Source organism: Rhinoraja longicauda, chromosome 16 (genome assembly GCF_053455715.1).
Source record: "Rhinoraja longicauda isolate Sanriku21f chromosome 16, sRhiLon1.1, whole genome shotgun sequence".
Lineage (NCBI taxonomy): Eukaryota > Metazoa > Chordata > Chondrichthyes > Rajiformes > Arhynchobatidae > Rhinoraja > Rhinoraja longicauda.
In genome coordinates, this window is record NC_135968.1 from 25,650,933 (window position 1) to 25,671,709 (window position 20,777).

The following is a 20,777-nucleotide window of genomic DNA, read 5'->3' on the forward strand; positions in this document are numbered from 1 at the left end:
AACCCCCCTCTCCCCAATGTCCTGCTGCAGAAGGATCCTAGTCTGTGGTCCTCCCCCACAGAGCCTTGATGTCAGCCTCACCAAGCTTCAGCGACTCCTTCAGCACGTACTCCTGCAGTCAGGAGCGGGCTGGTCGGCAACAGACAAAACCTGCTCTGCTGGGAGACCAAAGAGTGCCTTTCACCGAGATGATGATCTTCTAGCAGCACTTGATGTCCGAATCCAAATGTGTCCTGGGAAACAGTCCGTAAATTAGAGAGTCCTCTGTTAAGGAGCTGTTCGGGATATGAAATCTTGATGAACCTTTGCATCATTCTCCAGATTCTCTTTGCAAATCCACACTGTACAAAGAGGTGGGTAACCATCTCCGCTCTGTAGTAGCCATCCTGAGGGCAGCATGCATTGGTAGGAAGATTCTGAAAGTGCAGGAAGGATGTGACTGGGAGGCCCCTCGAACTGCCAGCCAAGCCAGGTTAATGTTTAAATTAAAGCGGATCAAGTGAGGTGGGTTCCAGTGTCAGAATCCACAGATTTGAACTTCTCCTGCATTCCCTTTAATCTAAGGGTTAAAGATCACTTTCCCAGAAGGATGGGAATTTTGTTGTACATTAGTACTTGATTTTAAATATTGTTTGGTGCATCTGGGCAACTGGAACTCAGGGCTCCAGATCATTATCAAGTTTATAATCCTAATCCATGAATATATTTATTGTGCTCTCATTCCGCAAACATGCCTTGTCACAAAGAGAGCAGCTACAGTCTCACTGAATTGTTCTCTTATTAGGCGCTGGGAAGGCGGTGACCCTGGTGTATCCAATCAGAAGACTCCTACTACTCTCCTCATGACACCAGATGGCAAGTACCACAGTTTTGGTTATGCAGCCAGAGACTTTTACCACGATCTGGATCCAAACGATTCAAAACAATGGCTCTACTTCGAGAAATTCAAAATGAAGCTTCATACAACCAGTGTAAGTTCCTTATTTTCACTTTACCCGGTTTGCTTACTTTAGGTAACAATTTGCACTATAGGGCGTCATTTAAAAAAATAAAGCGCATGTACAAGTTTACCCCAAGGGCAAGTGCTTTACATCATAGGGTCAAGATTGTTGTTTGTACAATTTCAGTAAACCCTAACAGCAGGAGTCTTGGTGTTATTCGCAGCCAGAGCTCTGTATAATCCCCACCCCTCAATAAAAGATAACAATTACCAATCCAAATAAATTAGCTTTGTGTCTCCACACAGGTTGGTTAATGGAGTCCTGATCGTTCTTAAAAAATGATCTCTAAACATAAACAACATTCTTCTGTTTATGTTCTGGTAATTTGTACGTACTGCTTGCCATGTGGCATGGATCATACAAATCTATATATTAACATTTACATCAAAACAGCTTTAAATTAAAAAGCAGTGTGTATATTTTGATGGTGACTAATTGGCATTTTCACTTGATCTTAAATTCTGAACTATTCAGATGCAGGTGGACTCAAAGAAAATCTGAATCCTTGACTGATTTAAAAATAACCCCTTTTACCATTATATTAAGAAGCTTCCTTGTACTGTTCTGAAGCCGAAAATAATGGTAGATGACCTCTCATCTTTCCCATGTGTGTAATTAGGGTGGAGATCAAAGATGGTGCCCCAGTGTTTTGGTTGATCCATCTTATTTTCCAAATTACTGCAAACTGAAATTAACCCCTTTGAAAGATTTCTTTTCAAGTATAAGGAGTTTAGATTTTGTTTTGTATTACAATGGTGCAGGTCACATTAAACTTCTGAACTAGCTTTTTGCCCTACATCATTATTGTGCAACACAGTGTGAAAGATGTCACAGTCGTAACTATAATTTTTAGGTGGTTGTTTAAGTCACAATTGAATTGAACACAAAAAGGTTCCACAGTGGATGAGGTTGATGGATGTGTGGGTGGAAGAAATGGAGTGCCGATAGGTGCTAAATACCTTTTTCCATTGAGATGAATGCAGCACAACCTATGAAAAATAAAAAAAACATTTTATTTGAAGTTGATCAGGAATTTTCAGGAGAAAGCTTTATAATTTCACTTCGCTCATTATGTAACCTAGATGTCACAGCAAGAGTGCCTGGATTTCTTTGAGACAACTAGTCCACATCCTACCTTCATCGATGAAGAATCACTACAATTTTCAAATTGTTGCCTGTGTGAGCCATCTTCAAAAAGACAATGAGAGAACTGACTCTTGAGATGAGCAGCTGGACCTGGGTTTCATTTTCCAATTAAATTCTGAATATAATGAGTTATGTTTTTGAGGGGACAAGGCAAACGTTGTCCACCACTGGGATTGTGTGGAATTGGTGGTGGTAGCTTCTTGCCACGGCTCTGGCGCATGTTCAGTTCTCCCCAACGAATCATTGGTTCTGTATGTGGATAGGTAAGGGGTTGGGGTTGGACGGCCAGTGCATTTATATTCATTGACATGTTATTCTCTGTGTATCTACGTCAGACATACCTTGATGATATTGGACAGAACAACCATGCAGAATACCAGCTTTGTAATAATGACACTGAATGGAACAAGAACTTGTATTTAATTAAATGTTCCAGCTTGCAAATGAGCCATCACCACATATGCTGTATATCACTGTGCCTCAATGCAGAGAAGATGGGATTGGATAAGATCGCAGGCAGTTTTTCTTCTGCATTGCAGAAGAACAGTGAAGACTCTCTCGCTGAGTTATAGACGAGTTTGTTACTCTAATCTTTCCCATGAGAATGTATAAAACAGCAAGACACAGTGGAATGATGCGACTGCATAATCTTATCAGCCGTGTAAAATATGCACCAGGTTAGCTGTGTCATTGTTGAGTAGGAGGAGATAATGCCAAGATGGGATACATGAGGAACTTGGCATGAATGAACTTATCTCGCTTCGATGACACCATTAACGTCAGGATGGCATTCAACCGCTGGCTGAAGCATGTAAATCCAAATCACGGTGGAATTGTGAGCAAGTGCCTGTGCCTCATCTCCTTTACCCCACAAATAAAGCCCAATGTCTAATGGCCCATCATGTAGTTAGACTTCCTATTCCTTGCCTTATTTTGTGAGAATATATCACACTATGGCCTACCATCTAAATAGAATTGAAAATGAAGCAAGGTTTATAACATACGTACAATATACTCTGTCAGATCACTTTCCTTTGAAGGTAGAAAATTGTCGTTGTACCTTTTTGAATAGTTTGTACAGGGTGAGCATTGAGTGCTCAGATGTAGACATGTTGATACATTGTATGTATAGTCATTGAAACCTAATTATTTTCAAGAGTTTTACTGAAGTGCTGTACAGTAAAAGTAGCACTCAAGAAGATTTCAGTGTAGCTATTTGATCGTAGGGACAGTAAATTACTTTTAAGGAATGGCTTTTAAGTGGCCTGCTTTTAAATGGAGGATTCTATGTGTGACTAGATGGAGTAGCAACTCTGTGAAAGCTTGGGCAATTGTTACTCTATGGAACTATCATTGTGTGATGCATTCATTTATTTTTCTGTCAACCAGGATCTCACAATTGAGACAGAACTGGAAGCCGCCAATGGAAAAAAGGTCAAAGCTATCGAAATTTTTGCTTGTGCATTAATGTTCTTTAAAGACCATGCCTTACAGGTGTGTTAGAAACCACTTGGACTTTTATATGAATTTGACTCCTTTTTAAATGTGTTGCTTATGAACAGAGCTTTTTTTTTGCAGACGAAAATGTGCTGGTGTGCACCTTTAACATACATGCATACCACGTGGACAGAAAATGAAATAATGATGTGTTATTGTTTTAGAAGTGCTGTTATCTTGTACCAGCACATACTGTCTCAAATAAAATCCCAGCTTATGAGACAGTTTTAATAGAGGGTTATGAATCACATATATTTTGTTTATGCTGTTCTGTACTGGTACTGGATGACAGTGGACGACCATTTTGCAATGCTATAAATCACAACAATTTTAAAGCTTGATGCATCAGACAAAAAGATTTAGTGGTTCTTAAGAATTCTCAGAATATCCACGAAATCTGATACCTCCTGTGAAATAGTGCTTTCTTTGACACATCTGCAACGATTTTCAGTTCTGAACAGATCGGGTAATGTAGCTCTTGTTAGTAAAGCTTTGGTTCAGATTTCATCATTTCAACAGACTCACTGACCCCCACAAATAACTTCACTCTTTCATCTTCATAATTCTATGTCCCAGTAATCATCCCCCACATAGTCAATTGCCAAAGGGAATGAATTCAAGACTAGACAGCAAAAACTGTGTTTCAAATTTCTGGGGTTGCAGTATGTTAAAACAAATATATCCTGTGAAAGATCCTTGTAAGCTAATTAGTAAAAGCTCATGCCATGCTGCGCCATTCTGTATAGTTTTAGTTTTAGAGGTGCAGCATGGAAACAGGCCCTTCAGCCCACCAAGTCCACACTGACTATCAATCACCTGTTCAACACCAGTTGCACGTTATCCTACTTTCTCATCCATGCTCTACACATTAGGGGAAATTGTACAAAGGCCAATTAATCTACAAACCTGCACATCTTTGGGATGTGGGAGGAAACTAGAGCACCCAGAGGAAACCTCTGAGGTCACAAACCCATGAGGTGCAAACTCCACACACATAGAACTTAAGGACAGGATCGAACCAAGGAGTCTGCCGATGTGAGGCAGCAGCTCTACCAGCTGCGCCATTTTACAGCCCTTCTAAAATGTATCACCAGACTTCATGTAAATTGCATTACACATTAAACTTATCATGGAAAAATTATAAACATGCTTTAGGTGTGATAACACTTAAGACAGGTAACTGTGTAATTTGAAGCTAATAAAAGATGGGAAAGCTTGTCACTGACATCCTTCTATTTTTAGGAGCTGAGTGACCAGGCTGGTTCACAATTTGAGAACTCGGAAGTCAGATGGGTCATTACAGTGCCAGCTATATGGAAGCAACCTGCAAAGCAATTCATGAGGCATGCAGCCTACAAAGTAAGTTAAAATCACCACAAGCCCCAAGGCATAACATCACAAAGAATCAGAATTGTTACGGCATAGCCAGAATTATCGCAACTTTACAAAACACTGGTTAGTCTGCACATGGTGTACTATGCAGTTCTGGGTACCACACTAGAATGTGTTGGGTGCTGGAAAGAGCAGAAACAAAATTCATCAGGGTGTTAGACACAAACTGCTGCAGTAACTCAGCGGGTCAGGCAGCATATTTGGAGGAAAAAATAGATGAAGTTTTGGGTCAGAAGAACATATACTTATGTTTGTGTATAAACCAGCATCTGCAGCCCTTTGTTTTCTCAACGGAATGTTGCCTGCATTGGAGGATTTTGGGGAAATGGGAAAATATTGGATAGGCTTAGCTTGTTTCCCTTTGAGCAAAGGGGGGCACCTCTTGATATAGTTTTGGGAATGATCAGCCCAGTAATTCAGTGCTGGTTTTGATTTTGCCATTGGTCGATTGCTAAATTTTAGATAGTTTTCTGAACTTATATTTATAATTGCCAGATCTTAAGTAGCAAAGCTAGCTATCAGATGAAATTATGTGAATGATCATAATATTAAAATTGCAAAATTTCAAGAATTACTTCCATACACCAGTTTAAAAAAAATATCTCCCCTTTCAAAGAGTTGGATGAATATTTATTTTGGAGAAGTCTGCAAGGATAGAAATGATCATTCATTTTGGAATTGTAGTTGTTACTGTGCTGAGTCATTCACATAATCCAGTATGGATATCCCAGTACAGGAGCGAAAGATATGATGGTGTTCTGGAGTTTTACTTCACTGTCTTTGGCAGAGAGTAGAAATTTTGAAGACACTTTTCCCTGGGGATGATTAAACCAGAGTGGATTGAACAATATCTTAGGGATGGATGTTCTCCTTAATTCCTGCTTCTTGCATCATTAAAGCAATGTCAGTTGATTCCTCTTGTTTATTTTAGATTTAAAATGGGAAAGGCCCTTTGGCCCACCGATTCCCTGCCAACCATCGAGCACCCATTCATACTAGTTTTATGTTATCCCACTTGCTCACTACCTAGGGGCAATTTACAGAGGCTAATCAATCTACAAACCTGCACACGTTTGGGATGTGGGAATTCCCACAGGAGGAAACTGGAACACCCGCATGAAACCCACACAGTCACAGGGAGAATGTGCAAACACCAGACAAGGCCAGGATTGAATCCTGATCTCTGGCGCAGAGGCATCAACTCTACCAACTGCGCCACTTTGCTGCCAAAAACAATTAGTATTCAATGTTGAAGGAAATTAATATTATGGGATTGATGGTGAATGGGAGTAATGACAATTGAAGATAGTGAAAGGTATTGTAAGGAAGAATAGAATTCTGGAATTTTTGCAGAATTTAACAGCAGGGCTTTTTAAGTGACGTTCCTACCCAGTGATGGTTTGATTGTTTAGTGCAATGCTGCCACTGAGGGACTCTTCACTAGTCTAGAATAATTAGTTGGTGCATTCAAAGGTATGCGACTTGGGAAAGTGGGAGAGATCATCCAGAGCACAGAGAGCCTAAGGAGCTCAGTTATGGAGAGGTAGATGTGGCGTGGGGTCGAGGATGAAACCTATTTGCAAGTGGTGTTTTGTGATCAAAGGATAGCCAGGTTCAGGGTGTTGTTCATTGGTGTCTGTAGAGGAAGTTCACAGGGAAGTAATAAACTCCTGGTCAAGCAAATATGATCGGGTGGTTCTAACACTGCATGGAGAGAGGTTTACTACCTGGAATGAATACTTCTGCTTCTTCTTGTCCACATCCAGTGATACATAAACATTCACCTCATAGTTTCCACCTTTCTCGTCCAATTTCAATTGTTCTGTTTTCTAAGATCTAGAAAATCTGGTCTCCTGTGGTTAAAATGACTGAAATGAAGGCTGGCGGCCAGATTATAATATTAAGTAAACAACAAAGGTCCTGCAGCTTTCATATCATGGGAGAACAACTTTGAGGCTAGTTTATTTCCTGTTCCAGCCATTTTGGTATAGAAGGTATAGAAGTGTGAAAACGCACACCTCCAGATTCAGGGACCGTTTCTTCCTAACTGTTATCAGGCAACTGAACCATTCTACTGCAACGAGAGAGCAGTCCTGAACTACTATCTACCTCATCGGGCACCCTTAGACTATCTTTGATTGGACTTTACTGTTTTTACCTTGCACTAAACGTTATTCCCTTATCATGTGTCTGAACACTGTGAATGGCTCAATTGTAATCACATATTGTCTTTCCGCTGACTGGTTAGCACGCAACAAAAGCTTTTCACTGTACCTTGGTACACGTGACAATAAACTAAACTGAACTGAACTGGTATTTTTGCCTTTGACAAGACCAACCAGTTCTCGGTGCTAAGCCTTCTGCACCAAGCATCCAGTCTGAAGAAGGATCCCTACTTCACTTATTGCCTATCTGTGCTCCCCGGATGTGCTGCCTAACCCGCTGAGTTACTCCAGCTCTTTGTGTTTTTTGTTTGTCAACCAGCTTCTGCAGTTCATTGTGTCTAGCCTTATTTACCGATGACAAAAAACATCAAGAATGAGACAAGGAAGTAAGAGTTAAATTCCAAAAGGTTTCTGCGGCAATGCACCTAGAGATTAAGAGGATTAAGAGATTTTCAAGAGCATTTGTGATGTTGCTGTTACCTGGTTCCACCTATATTCTACTTTGTAGATCAAACTAAATTAGAGGAACAGCTTCTCATATTTCACTTGGACATTTTAAGGCCCAGTGGTATGAATATTGATTTCTCTCACTTTAGGTAGCCCCCACATTCCCTCCCTCACTATCCCTCCCCCATCCAAGTTGCACTAGCTTCTCATTTTCACCCTACAACACAGCTTACAATGGCCTGTTTCCTTTATCATTGTTACTTTGTTTGCATATCTTTCATTTATTGTTTTTTATCTCTCCACACAACCATCTATATCTCTCGTTTTCCTTATCACTAACCAGTCTGAAGAAGGGTCGCGACCCAAAACGCCACCCATTCCTTCTCTCTAGAGATGCTACCTGTCCCGCTGAGTTACTCTATCTTGTGTCTATGTTCAAGATAAATTAGTAGATAGGTTGATAAGTTTTAGTTTTCACTATACAAGATTAATAATGGTCTGAATGCCATTCTACGATTTTAATGAAATGGAAATTGATAGGGTTAGACAACAGCTGCATAATTTGTTCTGCCAGATTAACACCCTCGTGGCGGCTAAAATATTTTCCCCTCGGTGAATTGTAAAGGAAAGTGAAAATCTGCGAAAGAACGCTGATTGAAAAAGTGACGCAGTTGCAATTTAATACATCAATATTAGGAAACAAACTGAACAAAAGCTTGTGGCAGGAAACAGGATGGATGAACAAAACCACTCGCAGGCCCTGGCACATCAGTTATTAAAAGTGGGCCTGCAGGTGATAAAAGTGGCAAACGAAAGCTCAACATTAACACAGGAGACACATTTTCAGTCTCATTCAATAAATAATTCCCAATCAGCATTCATAAGGTTTAACACAGGATTTTTTTTGCAATTGCAACAAATGCATTTGGAATGCAAGGATTAGTATTGAGAATGTATTTCACTGTACAGATGTAAGTAATGAGTCACTAGACCAGTAATTGAAATGAAAGAGCTACATGGTGAGGCAGCATAATATTCCTTTTAAATTAAGCAGAAAATGTGGACAACTGTACAGAATGGGGGAACATCTGTAAGGAGAGAAACAGTTATCTGAAAGGTCAACCATCCGAGTTGTTAACTCAAAGATAGACACAAAATGCTGGAATAACTCAGCGGGTCAGGCAGCATCGCCAGAGAAAAACGATTTTAGTAGGAATGCGGGGGAGAAACTGGAAACAAAGAAAAAACAAGACAAATTGAAACTAACAGTCAGCCTATCAGGGAACCTCCTTACCTGAGGTCATCTGTTGCCAGCTCTGATTTATCCTGTATTTTTAAATTCACATCCAGTTTTTTTCCCCCCACTCTCCACATTACAATCAATCTGAAGAAGAGTCCCAACCCAAAAAATTACTATTCATTTTTCCAGGGATGCTGCCTGACCCACTGAGTTACTCCAGCATTTTGAGCCCAGCAGTAATTTGTAGATTCGTAAAAATATTTATATTCAAGATATCAATGTGAGCAGTCGCACAGCTGCCTGCTGCTCTATCATGGAAAGAGATGAGTATAATCAGTTTCTAGTAAGATGGAGTTAGCCAGAACACTTTAAATTGTAAATTAAACTCTGGTGACCCCTTGAAAGTATTATTACAAATTAAGTGTGCAGTCCTCTATAATAGGCAGAAGGCAAAGCTGCAAATTATTGTACGAGGTAAAGACATGTTGATGATTTAGAATAGATTGGAAAAAAATTTTTTCAATGTGAATACAATGTTATCAATTCTAGCTCAATTTCCATCAGACTTCATTGCAGTGCTGCTGTCTTGAAAGAAAGACAAGGCAATGGGATAAAGATCCTCAATATAAAATGGCCTGTGCAAGCATAGGCGTGGCAGCAAATTATAGTTGGTGCATTATGACATGAGCAAATGAATAAAACTTGCTTGTGATGGCCCAAGTATGGACCCGGGCAGTGATCCATCATAACATGGAGAGTGGCCATGAGATACCAATATATCCACATGATCCATATACTTACAAAAGCAAAAAAATATATAAACAGATGGCATTGGAAGACCATTGACATGTTACTGATGCCAACTGCCACTGCACACTCAACATTGTGAGCTGGTGGGGTTCAGTGAGTTAGATTATCACAGATGCAAAATCAACAATCATATTTTAAAGTGGAATGAATACTTAGAAAGGACAAATGTTTAAAATAAGAAGGGTAACTGATAATTTAGTGCTACCGACAGCAACATCGCTGGATGTTGTTCTAAGGATATCTTGTTTGTGTGATTGTCCACTCATTATTAACAAACTTGGATTAAACAGTTCACATTTTTGTACCAAACAAAATCGGAATCCAATTATTGTTGTGAAACATTTTAAAAAAAGGAACTGCAAATGCTGATTTCCACAAAATGACACAAAGTGCTGGAGTGATTCAGCAGGTCAGGCATCTTCTCTGGACGACATGGATAGATGACATTTTAGGTTGGGACCCTTCTTTAGACCCAGCCTGAAGAAGGGTCCCGACAGGAAACATCACCAATCCATGTTCTCCAGAGATGCTGGCTGATCCACTGAGTTACTCCAGCTGTGTCCCTGCAACATTAACTTGGTTTCCCTCACCATAGATCTGCCTGCCTTGCTGTGGATTTCCAGTAATTTCTGGTTTTATTTCAGATTTTCGGCATCTGTAATATTTTGCATTTGGGCCAGAATAGGATCAATGTGTTGCATGACCTCCTTGTGATCCTAGGTTCCTCTTAGACTGGACTAATGTTTACTCTTTCCTTTACTCCCACAGGCAGGTCTGGCATCTCCTGATTGCCCAGAGCAGCTTATTATTGCACTTGAGCCTGAAGCTGCCTCCATCTATTGCCGGAAACTCCGCCTACATCAGATGATTGACCTCAGTGGCATGGAGGCTGTGAATGGGTATAGCCCCACTGAAACACTTGCATCTGGAATAACACATGGTATCTTTGCCTGTTTATTACTTTGAAGGTTCAAATTTCAAAGCATATTCTAATAGAAATGAAGTACTATCACTGTTGATAAAATATAGCAGATTCCCAACCATTGACTTCCATAGGCAGACACAAAATGCTGGAGTAACTCAGCGGATCAGGCAGCATTTCTGGAGAGAAGGAATGGGTGAAGTTTATATTCCCTGGAAACTATATGGCATTTGATATGTGTTAATAATGCCGCAGTGATCTGAAAAAGCCTGCTGCATAAAGCCAAATATTCCCGGAACCTGGATAGTCAAAAGCTGTGTAGTGATGCAGCTGGTAGTGCTGCTGCCTCACAGCTCCAACAGGCAGAGTTTGATACTGATCCCTGGTGTTAATTGTGATTGTGTGGGCTTTCCCTGAATATTCCAATTTCTTTCCAGGTTCCAAAGACGTGTTGGAGACACAAAGAACTGCAGATGCTGGATTCTTGCGTAGAACATAAAGTGCTGTAGTAACTCAACGGGTCAGGTAGCATCTCTAGAGGACATGGATAGGCAATGTTTCAGGTTGAAACTCTTCTTCAGACTGGTCCCAAGGGGGGTTCAAACCTGTAACGTTGCGTATTCATGTTCTCCAGAGATGTTGCCTGACCCACTAAGTGACTCAAGAACATTTGTGCTCCAAAGGTGTGCTAATTGGTAGGTTGATTGACTGCTATAAATTATCCCCAGTGAAGGGATGCTTAATGGAAAAATCAAGGGATGTTAATGGACATTTATGAGCGAATAGGTCTCAGAGAAATTAATGGGGGAAATAAGATTGCTACCATAGAGTGGATGAACCAAATGGTCTCTGTTACAATTAAATATGAGGTAAGTATGACAGGAACAGAAATAAGCCATCGGATCATCATGAATTAAGATCCCTAATTAATATCACTATGTGAAAAACACCAGGTTGTAATCACATGTGTTTTTGAGAGTTTTTTCAGCAAATTCGCTGGCAGGTATCTATTGCAAGAATGATCCTAAGCTCCATACCAATTTTCTCATGTTACGTTTAATATACCAAATGCAATCTATTTCCATTTATGCTGAACTCCTTCCAAAACTAAGCTCAGAACATTTATTTTCTTTATTGATAATGTGTGAATTGGTTAATATATCACTAGCCCTGTTAGCCTTTTTTCAGATGGCTGGCATCTATTCTATGATTCCTTCTGTTTAGCTGGTGATTACCTGGTTAGATTTGTTTTTTTCAGTATTGGTTCAAGTTTCCAAACTGTTGACCGTTGCTTTACGTGGCTACATTCAGGAAACCACTACTGCCCTTCACACAATATTTGACTCACTATGAGTCTGACAATCTGAAATTTAGTTCACAGACGTAAAATTAAACAGCCTACATTCCTCCCTAGAATAGCCCACGGTTTGTAACGGAATTACCAGATTAAGTACTCCTATTTTCTTTGAATTTTCTGTGATTATCATTTCCAAAGTATTATTGATTCATCATCAGTTACGTTCCACTGATCCACATCAAGAGTACAAAAACCTAATGAAATTGTGGTGTGCTGGCTGTGGTGGCAATTACCCATGTATTAAAATTGATAAGTTGCAAACATTTTAATGCACATTTCATAGTATGTGCATGGTCAGAGTATAATGGTAAAGGAAATTTAATATTGCTTTTAATGACTGGAAATCTGTCTGCCCACAACATAGTAATACGTCTCTTAAAGTATTTCCCAAGTATTGCTTCGTCTTGAAAGCTTATTATTTCTTGCCTTCGTGACAATCACATATAAAATATCACAAAATAATGGACAGTGATTTTCATTGGAGTGACATATTATTCAAATATCATGCATTTTCTGATGTGATCTATGCCTCTACAGTAAAACTCTGCTAATCCATGATCTAGCTTTTCAGAAATCCCTAATAATTCGACACTAACTCACTCATGAGCCCAGAATGAAAGTCAGGATACAGCTGGGGCTAGGATCCTGACAGTAGGCTGAGTGGGGGTTTGGGACCTGGAATATGGACCACGTGCATGACATGGGTTGAGGTCAGGAACATGGGTAGGTTTGCATCCATATTAGTGCCATGTATGTATTTGCATGAGTCATTGTGCTTTGACAAGTTGAAACATACAAACTGAAACCGACAAGCTAAAAATCACCATATTCTATTTCCTAGGCTCCCTGAAAAAAAAAATCTACTACTGTGTAACATCTAAAAAAAGTGAAATGAGAGTGTGTGTTAATAGGCGTAACATCCAAATCGCACAGAAAATCGGTTAGTTCAGCACCACCAAATTGCCAAGGGTGCAGGATGAATGGAGTTGTATTGTAATTCCATTTTTAACAACAATTAAGGAAACAATTTTTCATAAAGGTGGTGATCCACTTATCCCAAAGATCTATGTCTGTTCTTGTACATTCTCCCCTCTGCCTGGTCCATCAAGGGCAAACAAGAATCCAAAAATTTCGAGCATTACTACCTCATTGATTTTTGGGACAAGCCTTTGGAGATTTCATTTCTTTATTTTACAATACTTGTAGAAATAATTTTAATTCACATTCAATAAATAATTCCAAACAGCATACATGAATTCTTTGGAACAAAAGAATACTGCTCCGTTCCCAATAGCCTTGGGCTAAATTAAAATGGATGCGACCCTGTTAAATTTTAATTTGGATAGAGAAATGCTTCTGTTGTCCTGCAAGCTTTGTTATTTGTGTTTGTCAAAGCATTCTGACAACGTTTTATTCATTGCTCAGCATATTTATTAAAAACAAAAATAAATTACAAGTCAATGGGCTTAGCGACCGTGGCAGTCTATTTTCACTCTCTAATGTTCAATGAATAGATATCTGAACTTTAGGGATTAAGACGAAGTTACTACAAATTTTCCTGTGGGAAAGAGTGAGTAATATCCTCTGATGCAGTCTCTAATTATGAACTAGTTCGGTATGACACTTTCTACATTTTTATGGAACATATAAAACAGTATAGCACAGGTATGGGCCGTTTTGCCCACAATGTTTGTGCCAAACATGATGCCTGGATTCATGAACTGGTCTCATCTGCCTGTACATTATCCATATCCCGTTATTTCCTGCACTTCATGTGCCTATCTAAAAGCCTCTTCAATGCAACTATCGTATCTGCTTCCATCACCACCCTGGCAATGCATTTCAACCCCCCACCACTCTCTGTATTAAAAAAATACTTGTCCAGTATATCTCCATTAAACTTTCTCCCTCTCACCTTATAACTATGTTCTCTCGTGTTGCACATTTCCATCCTGGGAAAAAGGTTCTGACTGTCTACCCTTTCAATGCCTCTCATAATTCTATATCCTTCTATGAATTCTCCCATCAAGCTCTGACATTACAGATAAAACAATCCAAGTTTATCCAACCTATCCTTGCAGCTGAATCTCTCTAATTCAGGCACCATTCTTGTAAATCTGAACCCTCTCAAAAGCCTCCATATCTGTTGTGTAATGGGGCAACCAGAACTACACACAAAACTTCAAATGCAGCCTAACCAAAGTCCTATTGAACTGCATCTTGACTCATATATTCCATGCCTCTGCATAAAGAAATACAAATAATCAATATATCAGTTTAAAATTCAATTTATTTATGTTTCTTCATTTATTAAGTAATGCATTTCTTCTGAATGCAATCTGTGCATTAACAACTGCACATTATGAGTAGAAGTAACCAACTTAAGTGTTTCCCTCCATCATGGAAACATAGAAACATAGAAAATAGGTGCAGGAGTAGGCCATTCGGCCCTTCGAGCCATTCAATATGATCATGGCTGATCATCCAACTCAGTATCCCGTACCTGCCTTCTTTCCATACCCCCCGATCCCTTTAGCCACAAGGGCCACATCTAACTCCCTCTTAAATATAGCCAATGAACTGGCCTCAACTACCTTATGTGGCAGAGAATTCCACAGATTCACCACTCTCTGTGTGAAAACAACGTTCTCATCTCGGTCCTAAAAGACTTCCCCCTTATCCTTAAACTGTGACCCCTTGTTCTGGACTTCCCCAACATCGGGAACAATCTTCCTGCATCTAGCCTGTCCAACCCCTTAAGAATTTTGTACGTTTCTATAAGATCCCCCCTCAATCTAAATTCCAGCGACATGGAATGTCTCAGGATGGTTTACTCCTGTTTGAGCATCATCACTCTTTTTAATATTTGTAGTGGATGGGGGAATAAACCTAAACCAAACACCTGGTGCACCTTGACTATTTATTAAAAGCTGTACTGATCATTTGTTAGACTTTTGTTAAAAATCTGATGCCTTCTGCTAACTGTCCTCAGATGGGTACAGATATTAAAATGAAGATTGGGTAATTTAGCCCATAACACAACATTGCAGAAATGAACCTTGTGGTGTTGCTCAATAACAAAGATCCAAGTTCCATGTGAAAGGGAAATATTTTGTAGTTTAAAAAATGAGTTCCATCTTATCTTCGTTTTAAGTATATACTTAGAAAGTAATAACTATTACTTAAAGAATAAAAGAATGTCTCTCGTTTGAGGTGAAATCATTGGAATAGAAGAGATTACAGGGCAATTTGATCTGTTAGAATCGGACAAAGTAAACAGAAAGATACTGCTTCCATTGGTTGAGAAATCCTGAATAGGTTATTTGTGTTCTCTTTTATCTTGCCGACTAATCATCCCCCAAACTATTTCTTTACTCTTCTTACATTTTTGCACTCTCTGAATACTCCCTATTTTAATTTTATTCCGTAGCTAACATTTAATATAAACCTTTCTGTCGTTTGCTTTAATGATTTAAAATCTGTTCGTCATTTCCTTTGTCCTAATGAGACCATGCTGTGTTTATATCTGAACTATCTCTACTTTGAAGACAAGCCTTTGTTCATTTGCACTTTTACTCGCCAATCTTTATTTCTATTCTATTTGTGCCAGATCCCTTTTTCACATCACTGAAATTAGCTTCCCAGATTCTGCTTTGATTTTCCTGTCTCGCTTTCTGCAAAGACGTGAAACCTAATTATATGATGATTGCCATCAGTCAGATAGTCGCTTACTTGCACCACAAACACACCCTATTTTGCTCACCTGAACTAGTCCAAGTAACTTTTGCTATCTCATGATAAATTCAATAGATCAAGATATTTATACCCTCAAGCAAAAGATGATTTTGCCACAGAGGTTGGAATGCACAAGCAAAATTAATGATCAGAGTAACTATGATATCAACTAAGAATAGGTTAAAAAGCTAGTCATGCATAGAATAGAATAAAGGAAAATACAAATTATATTGACACTGTTTATGCGAGAGAATAAATTATGAGATACTATTTAGTTTTACTAAGCAGTTTCTTAGTTGTGTTCTGATTTCTATGCATTTGTCTAACTAAAGACAGGCCTTTCATTCCTTCAGTCTGTCCTTAGCGGACAAGAGAAAGTAAGAGAAAGAAACAGTAAATTAGTGCACTTTGAATAATTGGGTGACTGTTTTAATAAATGGAGCAAGAATAAATAAAAACCCAAATGTAATACTGCATTTGCTTTTAAGTTCAAGTCAAATTTGTGCACCAGTGAGCAGGTTAACTTGGTCATTTACTGAAGCAATTCAGTGAAGCAGTCCCTATTCTCAAAGTTTGACCTTTATTCAAAGCCAAAGTTATTCAGCAACTGAAGTCTATCACCTGTATCCATGGATACAGTGCAAGGTACCATCAGTAAACTAGAGTTATATGGGTTACAGTGGACCACTCTAGGCTATACTGAGTTTAATAACAGAGGAAACCTCTGAGATGCGCTTATTTTGGCCTGGACAGTTACATTTTAATCCACACTCAAAATTTGCTTTCTATGTATTTATTTTTCAATGGGGAATGAAAAGTCCTGCTTCAAAATATTTTGGGGAAGAGCTGTCCATGAATTAAAATATACTTGATGATGAACATATACAAAAGCATGTGAATTTTGCATGAATAAAAGTTGTTTTAACATTATATGCATCATTGCTGGTGTCATACTCCTGAGGTGGTAGCATAGAAGCTTGGCCATTCTTAACTCACATGCTGGAAATTCAATCATCGTTGCATAAAACATTTTGAAACTTCAATGAAAGAAAGTTTTACATGAAAATGGCTGAATTTCTATTATTTAATGAGTGAACCTTCTTGCAAGGAAAATTAAATTAAGTAATAATTTCTTATATGGACTGTTTAAGTGCATGTGAACTTAATTTTAGATTAATAATTATTATGGTTTGCTTGTGGTGATTTGAAGTTTTTCATTTTTAATTCCACTCACCTGAAAGTGAGATCAATCAGTTGTCAATTTTCTTCAAAATGAATGCAAACTCTCAATCTCTTGCATTTTTTAATGTGATTCTGAGGTCCATTCAAGAGGGTGTTCATAGATATGGCCTTCAGTCTCTGGAAAATCAATGGTGGAGCAGTAGGGAAATTGCATTAGTTATTGTATCCTTAACACAGACAGGGGAGAAAAAGTCAAGTATTACCAGCTCTTGATAGTCTTTTAGTCTGTGGATGACATCTGATCTTTGATGCCCTTCACTCACATTCTCAAAAAACTTCCCAGCTCCAACCAGACTTGGGCATAAAGTTAGGGAAAGTAAAGCCGTTGATTGCCAATGCAGGTAAGATCTTAACCCAACATCAGCTTGTTTTTTTCAGAAGAAAATTGGAAACAAGTACAAGAGAGGAACATATGGTTATGTAACACTGCAGTGTATCCTCAGAATGACCTGTTCCACCTATGTCTTCAGATGACTTAATGAGACACAGTTAAAATAATGAACATAGCCACCTTGATGAATATTACAAATATGTTTCTTCCTCATTATATCCATTTTATCTGCATGCTGCATTTTATTGTTGCTATTTCTCCATTTTCTTTGCGGACAGGAAGGCTTTGTTTCATACAGTACCTGTACATGATTTATACAGTAGGATTAATCTGAACTAACAAAATATCTCTCACAGCAATTCCCCTAACATTCAAGATATCCATAATTCTATTCATTCACCTTAGCTACAGAATTGGGCCAAGCAAAACAAAAATGAAAATAATAAGCATTTATTTTCTTAATTGTGCCTTGCTGAAGCAAGATCATATCTGTATGTGACCCAGACTATAGAAAAACAAATTAAATCCAAGTTCAGTTCTTTCAGCACTTCGAATGGAAACAAATCTCAAATTCTTTAGCACAATTAATTAAAAAATTAGGTCTTCAAGAGGAACGCTGTTTTTCAAGGAAGTTAATCTATATCAGTCATTTTTCAAGGAAGTTGGCATATTTGCATCCATTAATATTTGTACCCTTTCATAAGATATATGTTAAACCAGTTATTTTCAAATTTTACTAGGTAACTTTAAACTGGAGGACAAAATTAAACACAATTGAATGACAATCTCAATTCTTTAGGATAATAAATATATATTTTGATTGAATTATTGAGAATATAACGGGATTTATTTCCAAAGTTTAAATTAGTTGGGAGAAAATAAAAATTTTAAGAGGTGGGGGATTTTTAAAATGTTTTTGTATTATTTTTCTTTAAATGTCAACCTTAAATATGTATAGAAGATATTGCATGTATAATGAAAAAGAACCATCATATTTTATGACTTTCCTTGGTCTGCTATTTTCCTAATTCACTTAAATTAAACAACCTGCTCCATGAAAATAGTGGAAAGGAATTTCATATACACATAGTTTCTGTTGTGATATTTTGAGGCTATTATTATATTCATATCCTGTGACTTCCTTGACACCATTCAAAAGTTTATCAACTAAGAAAATCTATGCATTCCCAGCTTCCTTATTCCATTAATCCCTACATCCTTCTGACGTGACTAATTGTTGGAAGTTGACAACAGTTCTGTTTCTCTCTGTATTACGCTCAGTTATTTTCTCTCTATTAACAACTAGCTAAAGAATACACACGCCGTAATCGACAGAGTCGCACCTTTTTGGTGGAAAATGTCATAGGAGAAATCTGGTCAGAATTGGAGCAAGGTAGTGTCTTCTTTCCTGCCATTCTTGGCTCTTGCTATTTTCATGTTGCTGGCAATGGTGCTGTTTTTTTGTTTAACACTGCATTTTATTTTTCCGTGATACATTGTACAAATCACAGTAGGAAGAGAAATCAAAGATAAAAGGCTGCTGTTACTTCACTGCAATGTGTAACTGGCTTCACATGGTTGTGCTGCGTTCGCATCTTGCCTCGCTGCATCTCCATCATTTATCTTTAACAGTTTTAATTCTTTATGGAAGTTCACATTTTCACAATAAATTTGTAGAAATTAGTTTAAAGTGGTTTCAATAGAATATAAGCTCAGTTGTAAAAATTAATCATTATTATGTAGTAATTTTGTAATATTTTACTTACCTGATATATATTGTACTTTCCATAAAATACATAGAGCTTGTTTAGTTAGCTACAGGTGTTTATCTAAATATAAGCATGCTGGATTATAGCCTCAGCCAGAAGTGCTTCTGAGAAAAAAAAGCAAAAGCACTATTTAGATAATATTAAGTTAATTACCACATACTGTGGTAGTTAAGTTAATTACCACATACTGTGAATGGTAATATAATGGGACTTGAATTTTGTCTCTGTGTGTGTTTTTATTGTATATTAGCAAATGTGTTTACAGCAGATTTCAGTGTGAGCTATTTTAACAAGATTTGAATTTAAGTGTAAACACAATGCTTGAAATAAATGGATGTATTACTACAACATGTATTTAAAAGTCTGGCAGGAATTTGGCAAGAAGTCACTAACCAATGTATTACATATAGCTTAAAGGTATTTTAACCTTTATGTGTTCTAGGGATCAGTGCAGAATTGACGATTCTTTAGTGCAAGCAAATAGTTGTTTAATTTGTAAATCATTTAAGATGCAAAAATGCAAGCTTGTATGGCCTTTCTGGAAAACAATGGTTAAGTATTTTTTGCTGAAGGGCAATGGTCAGTGTTAAACTCTAGCTTGAAGTAAATGGATGCATAACTACAACATGTATTTAAAAGTCAGCGTTTGAACAATTTGGTAATGTCATGACATTGCACATGCATTGATAAATTAAAATTATGATGAAGTCCTTTACGAGTGTGCTTGTTTTGTTAGGTGATCGCTATCTTGTGGTCGACTGTGGAGGGGGTACTGTAGATCTCACTGTCCATGAGGTTAAACTACCTGAAGGACACCTGAAAGAACTCTATAAAGCTTCAGGTAAAAGTAGTGCTTCTGTATTTACTGACGTTACATAATATATTAATTACTACAAAGAAACAGTACAACTGTTCAGATAATGTGCAACGTGGAAATGTTAATTGAGCCTTTATACCTGCTCCTGGTGTCCTGGTTATTATGAAAACTTAGTGGATAAGTAAAAACATTTCACATTTTGCAACATTTTCAGGTCAGGCTAATGCTAAAGTACCTGTCCCAGTTACGCGATTTTTAAGGCGACTGCCGGTGACTGTCAAAGTTGTAGCAGATCGCTGAAATTTTCTTTTACCCTACGACAATGACCACGACAATGCTGAGTCGAGTTACTTTTTTTGTGAAACTAGCACCTGGCTAAGAGATTACACCGTCTTCGGAAACATCGCAAAATTCCCACGCTTATCCTGACCGTCAAACTGTCGCCTCCAATCTACCTGTCAAATGTCCTGACGGTAAATAAATTGGTTAAACAAAACTATCTTCTGGTATCTTCAAATGCCTTGTCTTAATTTAATATTACGTGCTTCTAAATGCATCTGCGACAACCTAGCAAAACCTGGGGACGGCATGCGACAGCGCCCGCAATAAGCTACGATACCTGGTGACAAGCCAGCTGTCGCCGAGAAATTTCTATCTGGAATTTTTTTCCGCAACACGGCGAGATCTGCTACGATTCATTGACGACTCCTCACGATCATGCCTGCGACACCCCGGCAAACGTTCGGTGACAGCCTAGTCGCCGGCAGTCGCCTTAAAATCGCCTAAGTGGGACAGGCCCTTTACTTATATCCTTGGAGGTGAATTTGACAGTACGTTCTTCCACACCAGTGCTGTAACATTGATGGAATATCTGCAGAAAGTGTTTTTTTCCGGTTCTGTGTATGA

General features: G+C 38.3%; 1 protein-coding gene across 3 annotated transcripts in view; it reads left to right on the forward strand.

Annotated features, from left to right (window-relative positions):
• hspa12a (heat shock protein 12A) overlaps nt 1-20,777 on the forward strand; it is an 81,403-nt gene that overhangs the window by 50,389 nt on the left and 10,237 nt on the right. For 2 of the 3 annotated variants that reach the window (XM_078413446.1, XM_078413444.1), the window contains exons 4-9: nt 785-971; nt 3,537-3,641; nt 4,887-5,003; nt 10,467-10,638; nt 18,592-18,678; nt 19,791-19,895. In XM_078413446.1, the coding sequence (XP_078269572.1) occupies nt 785-971; nt 3,537-3,641; nt 4,887-5,003; nt 10,467-10,638; nt 18,592-18,678; nt 19,791-19,895 (773 nt within the window). The remainder of the gene's footprint in view (nt 1-784; nt 972-3,536; nt 3,642-4,886; nt 5,004-10,466; nt 10,639-18,591; nt 18,679-19,790; nt 19,896-20,777) is intronic. The other variant, XM_078413445.1, reaches the window with a different exon arrangement.